Here is a 23,606-nt window from a genome sequence, read left to right as displayed (position 1 = left end):
GTAAGAATTTCTCTTAATGTTACGTTCCTATTTTTATGTATAAAATTTAAGAACTTATTTGTAATTTAGAGCGATATCGTTTAATTATGTGTGGGTTAATTCTTCGATTTTTTTTACTGTAAGTTCACATTGACTTTTTCGTCTTTAGTATGTTAATTGTTTCTTCTTGTTCGTCTCTCACTAATTATAATTTCTTTTCGTTCATTGTAGATTGATATACCGAGGAATATTCAAAATCAGAACCAAAATGTTCATGCATTACAATTTCATTACGTATAAATTGGGTCGTAATTAAAAGACATGTCAATCACGGTATTGTCGTACCATTAAAACAATACATACTTTTAATCAAGTTATTGTTAGTAGTTATTAATAATACGTGCAAGAATAAAGATGCAAAGAATGAAATTTCGGTCGATAATTTGTTTTCTATTACTGTACTGAAAATATAATGATTTATATTTATTATTTTTTCCCGATATGCAATTGTACAGCTGTCTTTATTTGAAAGAAATTAATCGTGACATAGTTATTTATTCTCTTTGATCGCATTTTATGTCTAGATTGAAGTTTATAACAAGAATTTTAACTGCACCTCATCTTTTATGCAAATACATATAATACATATTCTAGTTACATTTTATTTTCATATGTATACACGTATAAATATATCCAAATTGTCGTAATAAAAAAGGAAAAAAGTTTATTCAAAGTTCCATTGTTGTTGGTTTTATTATTTAAGATTGATATATATATATATATATATGCAATCCAATTACTCGAACTTTTTACATTATTTGACAACTCTTCTAGTGAAGTTAATTAATTTATATTGTTTCTGTCGATAAGGTAATCCTATAGCTTCATTGTATGCTTTAATAATAATGATGTGAACTTTTCTTAGAATTTTCAAAAATGTTTGATTTTTTAGAGGTGTATGAATGAAAACTTTTTATGTGAGGCCCAATTAGCTTCGTTAAATTTCTGCTTAAAAATAATTTGATTTAAACTGGGGTCACTAATATGGGATTTGGGGCCTCCAGGCAAAGAAAAGGAATCCGGAAGACCGAAATAACGAGGGTCAGTGGTGATGTAGTAGCTAAAATGACTTGATAACGAACAGAGGGCTGAGAGATAGTTCTGGAACTTCAATATTCCCACTTGTAAATTTGCAAACAAATTAGGAATATGGAATTTCGATTCATTTTGAAATTGTCTTGAGCTTAAAAGGCTTGAATATCTTGGAAATGTTAAATATTTCGAATGTTTAAAATGTTTTAAATGTTTCAAAAATCTTCCCAGAGTTTCGAGAGCCTAGACTGTCTTAAAAACGTGTACACATCTGATAATCGTGATACTGTTGTTGCTATGATACTGAACAATTTGCTAGTACCAGTTATACAACAAGATGATAAAACAATATTGTATTTTCATTTAACTCTTCACTACGATTTTTAATGTTCTATTGTGTATCTTCATATAATTCTAAGAGTAAGTTACCCATAAGTGTGTCTGTATTTTTAAAGTCCAATTTATCCTTTTCCTTATTTGTTTTATCGTGACTTTAAATTAGTAGTATAGCCAACGAAAGACAATTATACATGACAATTATTTTAGATCAAATTTACTGTTTTATTTATAACCTATTCAGGTTCAAGATAATTTGTGTTATTAACAATTTTAAGCCATTTAAGACATTCGAGAATACTAAGATCTTCAAGACATTCAAGACTCTCGAGAATTTACTAAATTTTCAAGATATTCAATCGCATCAGTGTTGCAAAACATTTTGAGACTTCGTGAGTTTTACTCCTTCATTCAAGATGTCTTGAGACAGTTTGCATTCCACAACTACTTTGCAGTTCTCGAGTTTAATCCTGCCATTCGTGACCCCTTTTTCAATGGCTCCTGCATTAAGGGAGTTCATAATCTGTACAATGATTGCGAAATGATAACTATTAAGAAGATTATCTAACTCTTCACTTATTACTAATTCTTGGATCTGTGAAACTTGTGATACGTTAATTAATATTGAAAAGAGTAAGAAGCGATAAGGTGTTCCGATTATTAAATTCTCTTAAGAGTATGATTGTTTTCGACAATTATAGCGTAAGATTTTTAATTTTACTTATTCAAAAGGCATAAATACTTAGTAAATAAATGTTATAAAGGCATACTTTAATTGGTATGTACAGCTTCGCCACAATAATATGATATATGGATCTAAATAAGCTTTCAAACTGATTATATTTAAAAATAAATTTTCCTACAAGTGACTCTATGACATGTTTAATAGATGCAATAATTTCTTCAATCAGATTGATCTGAGATAGTTCTTAAGAAAGCTTGGCTCGTGTTTTTCTTCAGTTACTTTTTTCTTCGAGATTTTATTCATTGGAATCACCAAATTTGTTGTTCTTTGCTATAATTTTCATTCAGATGGTCAATACTACTGTCTTCGAACAGGCAAGACTTTTATTAAAAATTGGAAAATGTTAATTATCCAATTTAACCAACAAAATCTATTCACGTTTGTTAGACACAATGTAAAGAAATCCGATATTACTGGTGTTTATTATAATAATTGTCCTATTATTCCACGTTTGGCTTCAATAATAATAGCCTGCTCATTGAATGGGAAGGTATTCCACGAAATGGTATTGGCGTTGGATTTGTTCGTGATCGCGATCGTGCTTAATGCAATCAACCATCTCAGAATAATCTTGCAGATATCCATAAAGACACAAAAGATTGAATTACGATACCGATAATCTGAATCGGTGCTCTCTGCCTTGTCTGTACAGACGTTGGACACTCGTAACGTAATTTCGTGCTCAGCGTGTAAGAGGAAATAAACATGTGTACCCGAAGAGAACCGTAAAGAAAACATAGGGAAAAATTGAAGTTTGTGACATGTTCGGGGAAACTGGAGCGAACGCAACTTTCGCGCAACGAATTACCCGTAGGTTGCTGCGATATCGTCTGCTGTATATTGTAAGAAATGCTTCCGTCGAAAGATTCTTTTCCTCGGTTTAAGAAAATAGGGAAGTTAAATTCAATAGAAAATAGCGATAAATTTAATAAAATTTCTTTAGAGCTCGACAACCGAAGAATTCAATGTATCTATATTTTTATTCGACAGAAAGTGTGTCGAATGAGATACCAATGTTTTATAGAGAATTAATAAGCCAGAACGAGAGAAAGGCTTTCCATAATTTTCATACAGATGTGATCGATAGAAAGTGTTCTATATGATTATTTCTAAAGCTTGTGTACGCAGAAAATAGCTATTAATACACAAAACGTGTAATTAGGAAGAGGATATTTTGTAGTGGGTACTCTTGATTTATAGGTGGATATCAAGGACATTCGAAGGTCAGCTTCAACTTTTTAAATGGCATATCCACTTCCATGTGGTAAATTTCTCTATAGAGAAATGAATTTCTCAAAATTCATTACTACCTCGAATCGTACTATACAAATATGGATAGTTTATTTAAAAAAACGAAGTCGATCTTCAGATGCCTTGAACACTAACGAAACATTCGTGCCAGTCGTAAGGTGACCTTCAAATAGAATGTATTTGTCGAAATAATTTTTCGTACATATTTAAACCTTGGAAATAATTAAATCAGTTAGTTTCTGTAAATCATTCGTTCAACGCAGACGTGTTTGCATACATGACAAGAGCAAACACAAAAGTTTCACGGTAACTTCGATTTAACGGGTTTCACGAGTACGCGGTTACGTCAATTATTAACGCTTCTTCGAAGCCAACAAATCTAGACCTGGTCCTAATGAAAGGGCAAACTGCGTGACTCGTTTCCGTCCTCCGTTTCCGCACCCTCGGAGTACCCAATGCGGCGCGGTGAAATCTCGTAACGTTCGTGTCAAAATTTGCATAATTCGTTGTGATAATTAAGCGATCTGCATATTACGTTCCGCGTCATGTCAGTTTCTCTTTTAAGAGCAAATGGTCCCTGGCACGATTCTAAAGTTCCTCTTCTGTACCCACCATTTCTCCCCACGTTTCGCTATTGGATTAGAGCGTTACAACGAGTAATATTCACGTAACAGCCTCGTGTCTCTGCCGCACCCTTTAGGTTAGCGCAATCCGTGATTTTGTACACGCATCGGATTCGTGACTCGCAACAAAAATTCCTCGTTGATACTGGAACAAATATTATTGTCTTTCTCTATTTTCCTCCCGTACCAATGGACACCGAAACAATTGCCGAATACGTTGGAGAGTATCGGGTGTACATTTTTCCTACTCTGGTATACATTTTTTTCTTTTTTTTTTTCGTAACCGCTGTAAATTGAATTGATGCGAAGTATTTGAAAAAAGTGTTCTAGCTTTATTATCATAGAAATATAATTGATATGTTTCTTCGGAAATACGGATCCTCGTTAAAAGTCTGAATTTTTACCTCGATAAAAGTTTCAAGATCATATCCATCACTGGATATATGCTTCTTAGCGCGACTTTACACTTTCGTCTACTATATTCGTTAAGAGTGTTTGAATGTAACTGATTTTGTGACTTTTCTGGAGGAGTTCTAATCCATAAAATTATTTATACGTATAATTTGTCACACGTTCTGTGGATAGGGCCAACGGAAACATGAACATAATATGATATATTATGTTATCGACGGATACGTTCCGTAATTGTCATACTGTCATCATAAATCTAATCGATCATTGGCAGCTAGTAAAATGATGCTTCGTCATTAATTGTCAAACTGTCCCATCACACTTATTAACGCCAGCCGCAGAGAGGGTTTATGATATGGATCATTAATCTATCGTTACTTTTGAGCCGGAGAATGATGATTTTATAATTAGTATATGTTTACCTCAAGGAAAGAAGCTTTTGATGAAAGAAATTAAAATTTATAACTCACAAGAAGATAGTCAGGTCTGTTGTACACCGATTTTAAATAAATGTTATACGGTTGTATGTTTCTATCTGTAAAAAAGATTAGGATGATTTTAGGTGTAGATGGTCACGCGTTTTCGAAAAACGAAGAATCAAAGTTTACAAATCATGCTAGTACAAATGATTGTATTGGTTCGTCAGAACTGGCCGGAGATAGCAATATAATATAGCATTATGTACCTGCATGCTAATCTTCTGATCCGGATTCAAATAGAATTAGAGTAAATTCGTTTAGATTTTAATAATTTATTTACTCTGTTTCATAATATAGTAAATATTTATAATTATAGTCTTTAATCGTAAATATCTACTACTTTTCACAGTTCTAACATTTATAGTAATTATACTACACTTGGTAATAATAAAAATATGTTAATAGTAAAAAATACAGAATCAATTTATAATATTTGTATAATATAATAATTAAAACATGCTTTCACGTTCCTTTTTATCATTAAATTACTACTACTACTAATAAATAAATAATTTGCTAAAAATAAATAAAATACAAATAAATTTGTTTTATTTAAACTTGAAAACTCGGGTCAACAAGTTAGTGTGCAGTTACGTGTCACTATACCACGCCCACTTTCGACGAAATAATACGGTCATTAGTACTAATCCACCGAGCGACCTTTTCTAAGCTTTGATCCCTCTTTTTTCAAACGTTGTTGGCCGTCTACACCCAAAATGACCCTAACCGTTTTCATAGGTGGAAATTTATTACCCTATAAAATTTTATTAAAATCGTCTTAGGACAGTTCTGACCCTCTTCTTGTTAGATTTAATAATTCTGCTTTTTCTATCCATAATAACAAGTAGACGTGTTATAAACCAAATAATTTTCGATAGGTGAGACAGAAATTAGTCAAGTGGTTCTCGAGGATCGATGTGCCCTAACCTATTTAGACGAACTCAGGTTCTGGAGAAAATTCCATATCGTTGTCAAGGTTCCGTCCATCACAATAGGGGACAGGTATCGTTATACCCAATCTCCATGAAAGGTGCACTAAAGGCACAAAAGAAAGCCGCGATACTTCCAGCCAAACTTGGCAGTTGGATAAAACTTGGTCGTTCAAGTAGAATTTAGCAATCAATCAAGACATTTGGAAGTATATATGCCTCAGTTAAAATTCAGTTAGGATTTGGTAGCCAGTATGTACTCTGGAAGAATACTAATATCTTAGTACTCAGTATCTGTAGCAGTTAACATTCTTGGTCTAAAATTGTTAGTACTCAAAACTTGTAGATCTCTTTTTTAAGTTTTGCAAAGGACCTTCGTCAGAGCCGAAACGTCTGAAATTGTTACTTCTCGCCTGTTACTTTTCTATTTATCAAATAAACGCGTTAAAATGACCCCAGTTCCTAAGACTCTGTAGAAGATCCTTCGAGCAGTTCAGAAGAGACTTTTACCTGCAGCTACCAACTTTACGAGCAGTTAAGGTCACATTGAGTATTTAAGGTAACATGATGCTAATAAACCCGAGTTTGGAACTCAGATGAATCGACAAGCCTCGGTGAGTGACGGTTGTACGATAACAACGACGAGGGTGGAAGACGGATGCCGTATGGTCAAGTTCGGGAAGCGGCTTTGCGAACTTTCGCCAATCAGCAGGTGGAATCCCGGACAGAACACACTGACAATTCAATTACAACTGGGAATTCGTGGTCCGACCCTAAACCGAGAAAGTTTGGTGGTTTGACGCGGGGGCCAAGGGAGACTCAGCGAAGAAGAAGGAGGCGACCCACACTTCTCCAAGTGTTATGCAGATTTCTGTTTGGCCAGTCATTAGATTGCAGGCACAGGGTATTTACAAGCACGACAGTCATTACTACGGCTGTCTACTCTACACGCTTTAACTGCTCCGGAGAATGACCATCCATGGGTCTACGGTGCACTCCGTCGTTTATATTATTCGCAGCTCCATTTACTATGTTAATTCTATGCGCATTTATTTCTGCTTCCATTCTCCTGTTAATTTGATAGTCATCTGTACCGTTTAACGCACACTGTGCGATACGAGACAGCCGTAACTATTTTAAAGGATTCTCTTTTCGATTGTATAATAGAATGTTTAACAACCGAACACTTATTAAAACTGGGTGTTCGATGTACAAATGTTTGTACGTACAGAGCGTAATTGATGTACATATGTTTGTAAGTACAGAGTAATTGATGTACATATGTTTGTACGTATAGAGTGATTGGTGTACATATGTTTGTACGTACAAAGTAATTTCACGACTGATGCTACTTTTCTAATGATCTGAACACTGAATTTTGCATGACTATTCATTCGGTGTAGATATCGTTCGATATGGAAATTTTGCTATAATGTCGTCCATAGTGTGATAAGTGTAGATTAAACAGGTTGGTTAAGTCAAGAATTTGAATTTACTGTAGAAATTTTAAGAAAGATGTAATGTAACTATAATGATGATAACTATATGCTAGGTGTCTGGAGAGAACATTATCAATATTGAAGATTATTTTGAAAAAATGTAGGTAGACCACTGTAGCCCCTACTCCATTTAGTACTAGTGTTTTATTTATAAGATGCTCAGACAAAAATGTCTTACATGTATTAAATTTATTTGAATATTGTGTGAGTTTTATAGACCATAAATTCTGATACTTGAAGAAAGATAATTTGAATTGAAAAATAAATCTTATTTGTTATATAGTAATGTTGTATACCAATGATACAGTTAGTTATGGGTAATCCTTAGTGCAAGAAGTGAAATTAGGAGCATAGAAGTTACTATCCATTACGTATACTTATATGAAAGTTAAACAATGCGTACATCGTACGTTATACAAATTGTTCTGAAGTTAACAATATGTATCAAGTTAAGTATACAGTAGCGATAAAAAATATTGAGTTTCACCAACAAATGATTTTTCGCTACAGAAAAATATTGCAATAATTATTATGTTAACTATTTGGTAGTTTTTAGCGTTATTGTTACGATAAAATGTTATTAATGCTTATGAAAAGTTATTCTAACTTTTAAGAAATAGTTTATCACATGTATAATTATAGAATATAATTTCTATATGACTTGACTTATTGTATGCAATTGCAGAAAAATCGTAGCTTTTTAAATTTGCAAATATTTTACACAAAGTCAATGTATGTACGTATGGCTATTAAAAAATACAAATACCATTCTGGAAAAACATTAGAGCTCCATTTATTTTTTGTATCTTTTGTCATTTGATTTGAACGAATTTAAAAAATATTATCTTTCAGCATGTTTTATTATTTTAACAGTGAAATATCTACTTCTTCGTTACTACAAAGTATGGTCATCAAATGCATAAAATACTCAAAACGGTTTATAATCATTTTACGATTGATAAAAAATTAGTTAAGGTAGAATAGTAAGGTAAGATAAAATCACTTACCGGCATAGTTTGGCTACCGTGTAAAGAATTGATTGCCGCTAGCGCTTCTTGATGTGACGAAAGTTTTACGAATGCACAGCCTGCAACAAAAAGAAATACTTCATTAATATTCGATAGACTATTAGTTCATTAATGTGTCTCGTCATACGCGTAGCGATAACAAATTAATCGAATGTGCTATTCATTCGAAAGAACAATGTTTGGAAATGACCATTTTTGGTACTCTTAAGAAAAGATAGAAGAAACAATAGTTATGTAATCGACATATGATGAGAAATATGTGATAAACACATCAAAGATTCTGACTGTCATGGCGAGTACAACTCATCTGAGTAATGGTGAGGTTATTGATATTATTCAGACTTAATTCAGTCTATTCCTGAAGTAATTATCCAAGAAATTGTTTAGACAGTTTGTGGAAGTTCTAGCGAAACAAAGAAATTGTGAAACTGTTGTTAGAAGGGAACAATAAATTTGTCAGATCTTTTATCAGACCTTACACAGTTATTCAAAACAATTTGCTAAATAAGTAATTCGAAAAATTGAGGGATAACAATTCAAAATAACGTTGATTTATTAATTTTGTGACTGTACATTGACTTATAATTTTATTTACTTAAATAAATTTTTTGTAACGTTTTTGTTACACATAATAATGACGCACACGAAAAAGATATAAATAAAATATGTATACAGACAGTGTGTGCAAATGAGTCAGGATATTTCCATGTTACAATAATTTAAACGACTTTGAAACTAAGTCGGTATCCTTTAAAAGGCTAATTAGGTCAGTTGTATTCACTGTGAGATTCAAACTTTTAGGCGCGTTTATTACAACTTTTCCGGTACACGTCGATTAAATAACTATTGTTTTCTGATTTCTTAACACGTTGATTTTTGTAACATGTTCTCTGACTCCGTGCTATCATTTTTTGTACAACTTTTATAATTCAATATTCTAATTAAAATTAATTTTACAATTAGTTTATAACTTAGAATTTAATGCTTTCCAAACCATTTCCAAATTTATGTCCTTGTACGAAAAAAAATACACATTTCGGTATTTATATTATTATTTGAAGCTCGTGGAGTACCACTTGTTTGCGGTAAAATACAATCTAACTTTCTTTCTTGTGGAACATTCATCACTATTTATATGTAGCGAAACAATTTAAAATCATTGTTGTATATTATCCAGATACAATGAAATTTTAAGCGAGTTTTCACATTAAAATACATTTTCCAATAAAGTATATCTCTTTGCTAAAAAACATCCTCGTATATTTTATACTCTATTATATAAAAATAATTCAAATCTTTCGGTTCACGTACAAATGGTGGTAAATAAAAAATATATACGTATATTCGAAAAGATATATCCAACGTAAAGGTGACGAACTTTTCTTTCCCAGCGAAATACGAAAAATGGCAATTTTAGAAGATTATCCTTCGGCTCCGTATCGATCGTGATGTTCAACGACTGAACGATATGCAGAAGCCGTCAATTTTCGTTTCATCGTTTTGCTTTCGCGGACGAAACTTCACGCGGCACAGTCGATATTCCGAAGACGTGAAAACCGTTTTAACTTCGCGAAGGATTCGTGGAAGGAGAATAAAAGGAGTTCCGTTTCCGCCATTGTCATAGAGTCGGGACCATCCCCAGTGATGATGGAACGATTAAACGCCCCTACTCTTTGTCACGCGCGCTTATCGTTATAGTCAGATAGAGACACGAAGACAAAGAACTCGAGGGTGCTTTGAAAAATTGACGCGCCAGTGGAGCGCAACGTGCTCTTAATAAAAGATGTTTACCACGAACGGAGAAACGCTCCGTAATCCGGAACACTATTCCTGGTTTAGAGCAATAACGATGCGTATCACGATGAGCGAACGATCCTGAAAAATTACTTCCATCTAGGCACGCTCGTAAAATAATCGAGACCTCTCTGTTTCAGCACTTGAGAATAATTCTAATTCCAATGAATATTTACAGGCACGATATCGGGCACGATATCGGGCACAAGTGCCATTTAATGATCTTGGACCAGAATCGGTGGCCACTGATTATCAATTCCAATTGACGAAAGAAATATTTTAATAAATTTCCATAAATGTTGAAATTATTCTATTTAGAAATTATTCTATTTTCGAAGCATAAGGGTGAGTTTTGGGACTTTTGTTTAACAATTTTACAATGTTTATACGTACAATTATTATTTCGCAATACGAATTGCAAGAGTACCTGTGAAAAATATCGTACAATGGTAATTGTAAATTTAACGATTGTTACACCACGCGTAAAGAACGCAAAAGGCACGAGGCCGCAACTTAACTTTTATCAGAATTTATCGGTTCGGTAGCCGAGCTTTAAAATTCAAATGGGTGAACGGGTCCAGAAATATAAATGAGTTTCGATTGCTATATGCTAGCCGGGATAGGCTGGGGTAGGACTGAAGGGAATTGGGGCGAAAAGAGGGTACTTACCCTCTTACCTGCTGGAGTACGACACGATAACGTTTTCCCTATCTCTGTTTCAGTCCTGGACCTTTTCGAAATCTCTTCGCAATTCTAGACTTCGATATCTACCTTTTAACTTCCCATCGTTATTCGAATGGCACCGGAGGGTTGGAAGACATTTTTAGACTACTAATCGATATTTCGACTTTCGAAACTTCGTGACCCATTTGAACGTATTCTAAAATTTCTAGGGAAATTTTCTCTATAGTGTTGTAATACAGGATTCGTGGAGGACGAACGTAGGGTAATTCGTTGCGCAAAAAAATAAATTGAACACCTGAAAGAACAACAGTTTTTGTGGAAGACTTCGTTTTCCAGAACATTGATTTTCAAAATTTGTTTGACTTTGTTAACTCGCGTGTTTATTAATTACTATTTCTATTTGTATCAGGTTTGTGTACTTACATCGATGCTGGTATGAAATTTTCTGTTTTAATTGGTTGTAACTGATTAGGAAATGATAAGATAAATAAAAAACAGATAATGTCGTACTAATGTTAATGTTATTCTGAAAATAACACTGTAAGAATATGTAGTCGTAACAAGCAATTTGTTGAACATTCTCGACCATTTTTTTGTTGTTGTATTTAGTACAGTAATATAATTTAATTTATAATAATGTCTGTTATGTAAGTGTCTGTATATAAAAGGAGGTCTGTATATACATTTTGCATATGTACTATGTATTGTACTATGTTTCGAGTAAAAGTGTAATGAAATTATGATAAATTTCGATGTTGATCAAAAATATTTCTTTATACTAATTCTTCTGTTTCTGATGCAAACTGATTACTTTTTATAATATATACGTCGTTCACGGTAGACCCAAATGACACTGAAATTCAATCTAGCCATACGATATTTCTACATTTAGAAAATGTTATCACGCTTGACACAATTATTTTAATGTCAAACCTCAATTAGCTAAAACAAGGCAGCTACATATGTATGTAATTAGATAATTCGTGTGATTCACGATTTACATAAATTCTCCTAAAATTTCCATGTTCCTATCGAGTATCCATTCGAAGTTTATCGTTGACTTAAAATCAGTTTCGTTTAATTTTCATAATGTATTCATTTTGTATTTATTTTGTTCTCAATACGGACAAGAAGAACTAACAAGGCACCCAAATTGTGCTTAGTATAGGTTATAAAATATTATTCCATAAAAAGATTGATATCGTGGACTATTTATAATAGAAAAATTATTTAACAATTGACGAAAATGTAATCGTCACAACGATCTCATTTGCAGGGCTTTTCTCGGACACACGCAAATATTTTTCTTGTTATTTGTTAAAAATCGAACTACGTATTTGTTATCTCCTTCTTTACATTTTCTTTAATTATTATACAAATGTTCCTTTATATCAATTCTTTTTACACTTACCATACGCTTATCAACATTCGTAGAGTACGCAAAAATCGAAACACGATTGGATCGCTCGAGCAAAACGTTAAAACGATTAAAAAATTAAACAATATCCTTCTTTATACTTCCTTTAATTATTATACAAATGTTTCTTTATATCAATTCTTTTTACACTTACCATACGCTTATCAACATTTGTACAGTACGCAAAAATCGAAACACGATTGGATCGCTCGAGCAAAACGTTAAAACGATTAAAAAATTAAACAATATCCTTCTTTATACTTCCTTTAATTATTATACAAATGTTCCTTTGTATCAATTCTTTTTACACTTACCATACGCTTATAAACATACGTACAGTACGCAAAAATCGAAACACGATTCTTCGCTCGAGCGAAACGTTAAAACGATTAAAAATTTAAACAATCCTCCTAATGCGATCGAAGGGGCAGTAAAGTTCGTTCGACTTTTACTATATCAAATCACTCCTCGATAACAATCGTCGTTCCCGCCGGAGGGTATCGGGTTACCGAAACCCAAGTCGGGGGATGTTCCAGCGGATTAATAAAATCGTTCCGCGGAGTGTCGATACCATCAAATTTCAGTTTCGTCGGGCATAAAATTCCCGGGGCTGGTTAACCGTGCCTATGGGTACCCGGCGTATTTTATGGAGGAATTTGCGAGAAGAATGGTCGAAGAACGTTGAAAGTTGGCGGTGAAAGCGATCCCGAAGGCGTAGGTACGTGGACAAGATTTTCTTGCGATTCAACCCCTGTCGTTCACCGACATCGTAAGAATTTGTCCGAGCTTCCAAGGCGTTTTGGCCCATTCCGCTGTTCCTTCTTGTGCAAGCGAAATCTCTCGACGAGGATGCGCTCCTGAGATTTTTCTCCGCTCGTTCTCCGAACCAGACGCGGGGGACAGTAAAGGGGGACGGGGGAGGGGGACTGGGTAGCGGGGGGGTGGTGGAGCAGTAAGGACGCGTGGAAATAAAAGAGTCGAATTTCTCGAAAGTTCGCGTACTTACGTACGTGTGTAGGTGTGCACGTGCGCGTTCCCTTTTTCGCGCGCGGGCATAGCCACTACTCCTGCCCGCGTATAGTATACGCGCGACGTTGTACAAGAGATGTGCTTATACACACGGATGTACGTGGACACGTGCACGTGTACGTACGTCCATTCGGCTGTTCCAGCGGCTCCTTCTCGTCGGCTCGAAAACTATGTTTGGCCCCTTGAACAACGGCGAACAACAAACACTGGACAAACCGCTCGGCTCTCCGCCGCCAACGATGTCGACTATATAGTTTCGTGGATCTCTCCCCCGTTCCCATTTCGTCTCGAACCCTCTGTCGACCCCCCCGCCTGCTACCCCGCGTTCCAATGTTCTCTCTTTCCTCTTCGCCCCTATGCCGCCACAGCCGATTCGAACCAATCGATAACGCCTGCGAGACTTTCCACTCATATATTTGATTGCTCGGCAAACATGTCTAAGTTTATTTTGCGGCCCCCTCTGCTCCTGCCCCCCACCCCCCCACGGCGGCTCCTTCTCCCCCCCACCCGTACACCCCAACCACCCGTGCCGGCGTTCTCGAAGCGTTAACGCGCGTTGCTTGCGCGGGTATACCGAGCGAATGCCAGGCTTTCCGATACGTTGGAAACTCTCCAAGGGGGATGCGAGAACGTGTTTTTCTTTTTTATCAGCCGCGGAATTATTTGATCGTATTACAGCGGCGTGTACTTATGGTTTTTAATGGAGTCGTGGGGATGGAAGCGGAAGGACTAGTTTCTTCTTTCTTTTGTTTGATTTTCCTCCCTTGATCCGGTCGCTGGATAACCTTCGTTTCACCTTCGTGTTACGTGTTTCTCGGCGAAACTTGGCGTTGTTTCGTAAACGATCGGAGAACGATGCTTTCGGTTGGTGATATTGTATACAAAATACGTTACGATGTTTCGTCGATGCGTTAATTATTTTTACTTTTATTCAAGAATTTTATTGGGTTGTTTGGAAAGTCGTTTCGTTTTGCTTTTATCGGTGAAAATGAAACACGATTTTTTTAGAGCGTGTAAACATTTTATTAACCCTTTCCACTCGAGGCTTCTTTGATACCGGAAATCGTGAAATTAATCTGGAATGGAACATTTTTATATACTTGGCACAGATGTGTTTACACTCTACGAGAACGTAATATTTCAATTCCGATTTGAATCCAAACCATGAAGTTTTCCCGGATTGAAAATAGTACACCGAATTAGGTGTAAATGATATATTCTCCATTTTGGAAAACGAAATGACTTTTCGAACAACCTGATATTTAAAGGCGAGAAAAAGAAGAAAATATTGAAGTTTGAGTAAGAAACACGAAAACATGGTGGTGGACAATGCAAGATGAAAGGACGAGGTCTAAGTTAGGGTTCCGTGAAAGTGTGAATTGTGCCCTTTGAAAAAAAAAAAACGACTCGAAGTTTCCCTACCGTTTCAGTTATTTTTGGTTTCGTTCAACGATTCTATTCTTCACAATGAGGAACGAAACGTAACTTCGAATACACGGAAACACGACATATGGCAATGGAGAAAGCAAGGTGATAGGGTGAGATTCAGCGAATTGCTGTTTTGGAACCTAACCCTAATTGCAACTTCGTCAGGGGGGTCGAATGACATACTGGTGTACGTCCTGTTCGTCTCCATTTAAGATTAATGTTCGCGCTACGGATCATTGGTCGCCAATTACACATCATTTTAATTGGTTGGTCGAAGAATTAACGAAAAATTGGGAGTGCGTTCTAGATGGGGTTTAGGGATAAGCTTTGTTAGTCCTTGTTAATGTTGTCAGGGTGCTTAATAATTTTCAAAGATTCCGTGTATATTATGGGGAAATATCCTTGAGTTGTGAACGTTGAAAATGTTCTCAACTACTTTTGCCAGATTTATCAACTTCTGCAATCTTAGTTGGTACTTAACTCTTTCACTGTTCAGTCTCATAGGTACACAGGCCAGGCGATGCGTCTTAACTGTTTACTCTACCATAGGGACAGCTTACATTGCACGAAGTTTACATTTCTTTTTGTTATAGTTTGTTTAGTGTTTAAGCCGAAGGGTTAATCTGCTTTTGAAATTAGTACGACATTGATTTTCGAACTGTTCGTACCGGATGGATTTCTTTCACTCTTTGAGACTTTCTTTCTTTTACATCGTAACGTAATAGAAAGTCTCTCAGAATTTAACACATCTTCATTATTTAAATAACACTGGAATTATTCTAGCGTATAAAATAGCGCGTTCGGCAATCTTAAAATTATTGAAATTTTCTTTACTATACAGATGTATAATTTTGTTATCGCATTGTAATGTTATTCAATAAGTTTGGTCGTTCGATGAAACTTATGCAACTGTAGTCGCAGATCAAATTTAATTCTCTGAATAATCTATTTTACAAACTTCATGAAAGTTAACAATTGTATATTTACTTCAATTTTAAATTACGTAACTCGTTGTAAAATTTCTGGGAATGTTGATAAATCGAAAAATAGATTTTTTACAGAGTTATTCGTAAAGTTCGTTCTTTGATATTAGTATTAGTTTGTACAAAATTTCTCGTTGCTCGTTATTCCTTTATTTTTTTTTCTTTTTTTTTTACTACGGCACGGTAAAGGCGTTAAATGAAATAAATAGAGAATAATTTTCAAGAAAAAAAGCGTTTTGTATTTCGACTCGATTAAGAGACCCGATCGTAATGGAGGAATAGCACGTGGGATAGAACGAGCAATAAATATCCCTTCCCTCTCCCCCTAAAAAAAAAGACGTCGTGCTATTTCGATACGTGTTTGCACGCACCTACGAACACGTTCGGGGTAGGGGTTCTTGACACGCGTCCGGACGTTCCCGTAACGTTTCTGTGTCAATGGGTGGGGTTTTTATTATTTCCTTAATGGATTCGGGGCAGCGGTTAAGTAACAAAAATATGCTAACAATAGTGGTAAATACCACCCGCGTGGCGTAGGTTAGACAGAATTGGCTATCAAACGGTCTCGTGACGCGACACTGTAGATCATGCTGTGCCGCCGCTCGTTTTATTTACCGACTTGATAAATTTAGAAAAATATTGCCGATAACGGGAGACTGCGTGACGATAATTCAAGCACACGTGAAAACGTGGAATGAAATTCAGGGGGTCCTGTTAGAGCGATCCGTACGAAATCGCACGGTAATTAGTAAAATCCATTGTATTCGCAATATTGGCGTTACGTTTCAGTATCGCGCTGTAATCTCACCTAAAAATTGAATTTGTCGGAATCGTTATTTTTGATAAGCCTCTTACGTACTTTGGCCGGACGCAGTTGTTTTCTATGTTCAAACGCAACGTGTAAATCGATACGACACGAATGGCTTGTTATTGGTCGAATATCTCACTTTTACCAATAGAAAGCGGATTTTTCGCGTAGAATGCATCCCGTAAGGGGAATTATGACGTAATGTAACGAACGAAATAAATTTTTTAATTTTTAACGCTCGATGGGTTGTAACAATTCAAGAATACAATTGGTACGGTTTAAACGATTCACTTTAGATGTGATCTGTTGTGGGATTTGATAGACAGTCGACCAAACATTAACTATGAATAATGAAAACACAGCGTCTAATACGATACGGGTATATTTTGTTTATCTTTCAACTGACTATGATCAATTTTTTGTCTATACTGAAATATTTTTACACGTTTATAATTCCAGTGAATAGTATATTAGTGCCATGGTAGTTGTAAATATTTGATTAAATATTGTTGTACATTTATTAGATGAATGCATTCGAAAAGGAACCTATCGAAAGAGATGTCGTATAAATTACCACATCTCTATATTAATTTATATAACTTTACTCTATACTCCGTAAATATTCACATGCTCTGCCTTAATTGTATTCTACTTCTTTGTACCAAGATGGAAGCTACTATATACCAATCGAAAGCTTGTTTTACCTACTTCATCATAGGACAATCATGATTTCGTAACAAGGAGAACCTATCGATAAAACAAATAAATATGTATATGCGCGACGTTAATAGACAAGTACCAAATTCTATCCCTAAAATGAGATATAAAAAGAGACCTACATAATAATAAAATTTCAACGTAGAAAGAAAGGAACGTACATCTCTTGTATTTATAAGAATTATCTCTAAGATCAGCAATCCTTAACCAAATTACTCTAGATCAGTTCAGAAAATGAAAAGCAGAAACAAGAAAGAATATTACTTTTTTTCCAACAGCATGAAAAATTATTCTAACGTCGAATTAAAATAACAATTTAAATTACGCCTAATGTAGCAAATCTTGCGATAACTGTTGGTAAATTGCATTACATTTTTGCGTTGTATTTGTTCGCAAACCACTTATCCACCGTGTTTTGGGGAGGCACGAGTCACAATATCCTCGAGACCGTTTTCACGAAACAGAAGGTAGAAAAAAAAAAAAAAAAAACAGAACCGAGTTACGTGCAAATCGTTCGAACATATGCTCGATAACTGGCGTTGGAGTTACCACCGCGGTGTGTGTACTCGCGCCGGAAACGGATCAAACGAATCAACGTCATTGATGAAGCTACTAAATCCCGACGAGTCGGACGCGGGTACGCGTAATTGGTACAATGGCTGGTTTTACAGGGTACATAGGGCACGGCTGTGCGCCGAGGCCAGAAGAGAACGAAAAAAAAAAAAAAAAAGAAAAAAAAAGAGCACGCGTAAGTATACGCATAGCCTGTGCGTTTGTTCAACGTACGAGAGAAATAGAGGGACAAAGAGGACCAGCGAGACAAGCGAAAGCAGAGATGAGATGAGGGGGCGGGATTAAAAACGCTGACAAAGTTACTCACCACGTGTCTGCTCAGCCCTTTTTATATTTGCGAGGTAAAACGAAGGCGTACCGAAAGGTTTCAAGGACGGTAGGAAGAGAAGTGCAGATGCAGATGTGAATGTCGGGGGAGAAGGGGACGGAGAAGAAAGGGTGGATACGGATACGTGGTTGCAAATTAGGTGTTCGGTGTAAGAAATTTCCAGCCACGCGAGAAACTTGGCTCCAGAGAGAAAGAAAAACAGCTGTACCGGTTGCGCAAACTGGACGAGGATGGCCAGGATTCGGGAAGCCATCCAATTCTTCTGTGGAAAGAAAATCTCCTTTGCGCGGTAATCCCCGCTTAATTGTCGCCGAACGGGGCTGCTCCCAGTCGTGTGGGAGGATTTTTATCTTAGATCAAAGGGGGTGGATGCACAACCAGAAGACGAATAAACAAGAGTTTCACTCGATAAACTACCAACTACTGTTTGGTGTTTTTCATTGTCAAGAAACGAAATTTAGACGGTTGATTTTTTTAAGTACGGGATAAGTAGTGAATTTTATCTTGTATCTGAGTCGAACGTAAACAGACTGCTCGAAGAGAGCGAATGAAATACATGGAGAACACGACTGTAAATTCAGAGAAAATGTTACCATGTACTAATCATTAATGCATAATAAAAATTGGTGTACTTTTCGTTATATTATCATGAGGGTATTGTCAATACATTGACAGTCCAAACACAATTTTTTAATTATACCATAAAACAGTGATATGGTATTTAATCATATGGGTCTCTGGTCAGAGGTATAATATCATGAATTTGTTTATGAATAGATGTAGCTCCTAAGATAATACAAATAAAAAGCACAGTGGACAAGGGCACCTGCTAATTAAAAGTGTATTTATCCATTTTATAATTTCTCGTTCGAATAAACGATAACAGCGTGCAGAGACGACTTCGTTATTTCGATTTTACGAAGCGTTACATTTTCTGGAGTAACGAGTCATTCGAAAAATATTCTGGAAGAAATGAGTATTTTTATGTAACGACGTAATCAATGATGCCTGAGCGTGCTTGTTAAACAAATATGTCATTATTTTAATACGTAATGTTCCTTTTGTTGATGCCTTTTGGTTTCGTGACGTTTAATACACATACGAAAATATAGTTTATCAGTTTCAAATATTATTAACTTGTCGAAAATTGCAGATTCCCAAGCTTTATAAAATCTGGGTAAAATTGTTTAACCATTAATTGGTTTCTTTGGACATTGTTGTTTACAATCTAATTCCTGAATTAAACAATTGTTGAAAATCTTTCCGTAGGTCTACTTCGAAGAAAATTAAATATGCTGGTAAGATTTCATCGCGTTTCTAACCTCTTCAAGGACGAAGTATTTCACTTGAAATAAACAGAAATAAACTAATAATTACATTTATAAATTTTCTCACTACGTTACTGGAGAATTTAACGATGAATTTTCACATTTATCGTGGTTACCTTCGCGTTTCAATTATTGAAGTAACTTTAAAGCTAAAAGCGTGTACACGGCAATATACTTGAAGAGGGTAGGTAATAAACCGCGAAATTAAGAATACAAACATCAGATGAAACCCTACGAGCCAGTTACGCGGAGGAAGACATACTTTAACAAACAGTGGTGGAATTTTATTTGCTCTTCCTTTGAACATTCACCTTGATATCGCGAGATCTCCCCCGATACGAGAAATTTGTGATATATTTGGAGAAGGAAACAAATAAGACGCCAGTGTAAAACGCAGGGAAACGTGTACTACGGGGCGAGACAGCAAGTGTAATGTGGAGACACGAAATGCCATTATAGTGCGGACACGACCGAATCCCAGAGGGATGTTGGGAGAGGGCGGAGAAAAAGAAGAAAGAAGACAAAGGGGCATACACGTACGGGAACGAACGGGACGTGACAACACCCGGAAAACGGCATTGCCACGTTGCTATTACGAGAAGATAAATTTTCAACCGGAACGTCTCGCTACATCCGAAAAATATCGCGACGTCTCTCATTTCCAGTGGCACTCAGCTAAGCCACATTCTACTTATGAAACCACTCAACGACCCTTTCGCGCTGTAAAAGTGCAAAATGAACGTCTACTTTGTGACGCATGCCACTATGACGTGTAATTTTATATCTCTCTATTCAAGTAGCTGGTGCTTGTTTTTTTTTTTTCTTCTTTTTTTAAACGTGAAACGCCGTTGAATACATTCGCGGTAATAAAAGTATCGTAGAAATTTTAGAAAGAGTACGAAACATTCTCTGATTATTACGTAATACGGGAGTGCACGATATTAAATCGGGGTAGCGGAGGTGGTTACGTTTGCAATAATAAAAGTGTGATACAAATTTTAGAGAGCATACGAACGAAATAGATGTTCATCGAAATTTGTTTACTGGACTTTAGAACGGGAATTGAAGGTACACCAGTTGACTTAAAAGTGAACCGATACTGACACAGCGGCTGGATATTGATATAGAAAATAATTGGTGTTGACTTAAAGTTTGAGTACACTTTCTATACACGTTGATTGAATTTTTGAGGATTTTCGAATCGGAGGGAATGTAGAAGATGGCAAATTTTTGAGCTACAGGATGTCATCCAGGTTCAAATAATGTAAGACAAGGTTGAGTTGGAAAGGAAATATGTAATTAGAATATTTATATGTTTACTTGTATTACAAAAAAGAAAGATAGAGTACCTTTCTTCTTCGTTACCATAGATCACACATATGTTGTTCTAGAAAGATATATTCTTCTTATTAAATATTGTTACATTCGCATTTTAAGTCGCATAGTTTTTTATATTGTAGAATTCATTTTTTGAGAAAAAAATTAACCGAATGAATTGTTCGGCATGTCATTATACTGTCTCCTGTATAGCTGATTAGAAACCCTGAACCTTTGAAATAGTACACGCTAGGTTTGATCTTAGCTTGAGATAAAAATTCCTAACTACCCCGCTTTCAAGGAAGAAACAAATTTAGCGCCTCGTAGACGGAAATTTCTCTATTTATATTGCACACTAAAAACTAAAATCAATTATAAACTATAGATCATCGCTCATTTTTTATCGTTAAATACACTATAACGCTATTTACAGTGCAATATACTTCAAAACGAATCGAGCAAAGTGAAGCTGAATCTCGAACGAGGTTCTTCGAACTATTTTCACCCACTCAATTCTCGTGGAACGAAAACAAGTGAGAAGTGATATCGGGTGTAATTGAATAAAAAAAATTAACACGTAAACAATGAAAACATCCCATCGTACGAAGCGTCGTTTCGAAAATTCATCGTGCAATGCGTCGTACAAAGTCTGTTACAGGAATTTGGTTACTTTCCTTAACTGCTGGTCTCGAAAAGATCCATTTATTTTCCAAGGGCAATTAATCAAGCTGGCGGTACTTCCAACCTGCACTACCAAGTATTTTCATTTTCAAATTGAACGTCCACGCGAGAAGCGTCCGCGATAAGAATTTTACGTTGAAGGAGCTTTCGCAAGGCGGCTTTGGGATTCGTTCTTTTATTAAATATCTGAATAGTGTCGCGTCGAAGAGAAAGATAAGAGGCTAACGTGAAAGTATCCTCGGGCATCCCTTTACGGTCGTTTTGTAATTGACGGGGGGCCTATGCCCGTTGGGAGTGGCCCTTCCAGCAGATTCATCTAGATTACAGTGCAAAACTACTCCCCGTTTGGCGTATTTGCCCGGCATTAAATTACACAGACGGTCGCGCGCGTCGACGAGGGTTGAGCGTCGTTCGGCGTTTTACCGGTTTACTTTCATCACATCCAATATTGATCACGTTCAGCGTGCATGCTTATTTATGCAACGCGGCGTATTATTGTAGCGACAACTACGGAAATCGTGTCCCGGTTTGGTCAGCCGCGTCGCATTTACTTTGGATTTTCCCGCAGCTTTCTCTTGTTATCTTTCTGACTACGCGGCCAATTGTACTCCGGCGAAGGATTGCTGTGCACGAATCCGGGTAGAGACTTGTAGGCCGATTATATTTTAACGATACGATACACAGGTTGTGCCGTAACACGTGGTACTGTACCATCGACGGATCCGGGACACGAAAGCAAACGAAAACGTTGAACGCGCGACATATTTCATTTTTTCGTTTTCAATGAACATTTTTCGAATCTGATCGTAATTGCAATCTTAATTGCAAATCGAGCTGGTGTAATTGATTCTACTAAATTTTCTGTATGTGTGAAATGGTAGTTTCTTTGTGAAATTAGTAGATTCAATAGTGAGTTTGGTCTGATTTAGGTTAGGTTCCATCTTTTCGTTTTGAATAAACATTTTTCGAATCTGGTCATTCTTAATCGCAAATCGAGCTGGTGTAATTGATTCTACTAAATTTTCTGTATGTGTGAAATGGTAGTTTCTTTATGAAATTAGTAGATTCAATAGTGAGTTTGGTCTGATTTAGGTTAGGTTTCATGTTTTCGTTTTGAATAAACATTTTTCGAATCTGGTCATTCTTAATCGCAAATTGAGCTGGTGTAATTGATTCTACTAAATTTTCTGTATGTGTGAAATGGTAGTTTCTTTGTGAAATTAGTAGATTCAATAGTGAGTTTGGTCTGATTTAGGTTAGGTTTCATCTTTTCGTTTTGAATAAACATTTTTCGAATCTGATCATTCTTAATCGCAAATCGAGCTGGTGTAATTGATTCTACTAAATTTTCTGTATGTGTGAAATGGTAGTTTCTTTGTGAAATTAGTAGATTCAATAGTGAGTTTGGTCTGATTTAGGTTAGGTTGGGTTAGTTGTATGCATAATTTTTTTCGAAAGTTGCAAATAAAATTGAAAAAATTATTTTATTCATTTCAAGAAATGAACATTGTTTGGGAAATGAATTCAAATTGACAAAAATTATTTAAAGACTAAGTTCTTAGTAAAACGTATGCATTTACTGTTTCGCTTTTCAACTGTAATGTATGTATAAAATGGTCGATAACTTTTTGATATCTTTTGACTTTGTTGACTATTTTATTCTATGTATATGTCAAATTACTCAAGTCCACTGTATTGGATAGTCAAATTTCATTTTGATGACTTTTCATAAAGGTATACAGTTGTACGTTACTGGGGTACAGAAATGGCTATAACGAGGGAACAAGGTCAATCGTGGGACATGTTTATATGAACTTTTTTTATTGTTTTTGTTTTTGTGTCTCGAATCTATCGCTGAAGTGAATCTCACGTGTTACGATGCAACCTGTTTTTTCGGTGACATTTTCTCCTACGGTATAAAGTAAAACAATTTGGGGACTAAACTGCCATGGCGAAACTATTTTCTTCATATTACATAAGTACGTGATACTGGTAATTGCTGAGTACCAAGTAACCGAATACGTTGGTAAATGAGAAGAGTACACTTTTTAAAATTACACAATATCCTATAGCTCGAAGTGAAAACAAATTAAATGCTGAAAAAACTATCACTTTCATCATTTCTATACCGTCGTGGAATTCCAATT

At 35.7% G+C, this 23,606-nt stretch overlaps 1 protein-coding gene across 11 annotated transcripts in view; it reads right to left on the bottom strand.

The window, feature by feature from the left end:
- The window catches only part of Bru3 (CUGBP Elav-like family member bruno 3), a 517,352-nt gene that overhangs the window by 50,600 nt on the left and 443,146 nt on the right, over positions 1 to 23,606 (bottom strand). For all 11 annotated transcript variants that reach the window (XM_076327284.1, XM_076327290.1, XM_076327286.1 and 8 more), the window contains one exon: positions 8,352 to 8,431. In XM_076327284.1, the coding sequence (XP_076183399.1) occupies positions 8,352 to 8,431 (80 nt within the window). The remainder of the gene's footprint in view (positions 1 to 8,351; positions 8,432 to 23,606) is intronic.

Source organism: Ptiloglossa arizonensis, chromosome 2, assembly GCF_051014685.1.
Source record: "Ptiloglossa arizonensis isolate GNS036 chromosome 2, iyPtiAriz1_principal, whole genome shotgun sequence".
Classification (NCBI taxonomy): domain Eukaryota; kingdom Metazoa; phylum Arthropoda; class Insecta; order Hymenoptera; family Colletidae; genus Ptiloglossa; species Ptiloglossa arizonensis.
The sequence above is the reverse complement of the archived record's forward strand: the minus strand, read 5'-3'. Positions and strand labels throughout refer to the sequence as shown.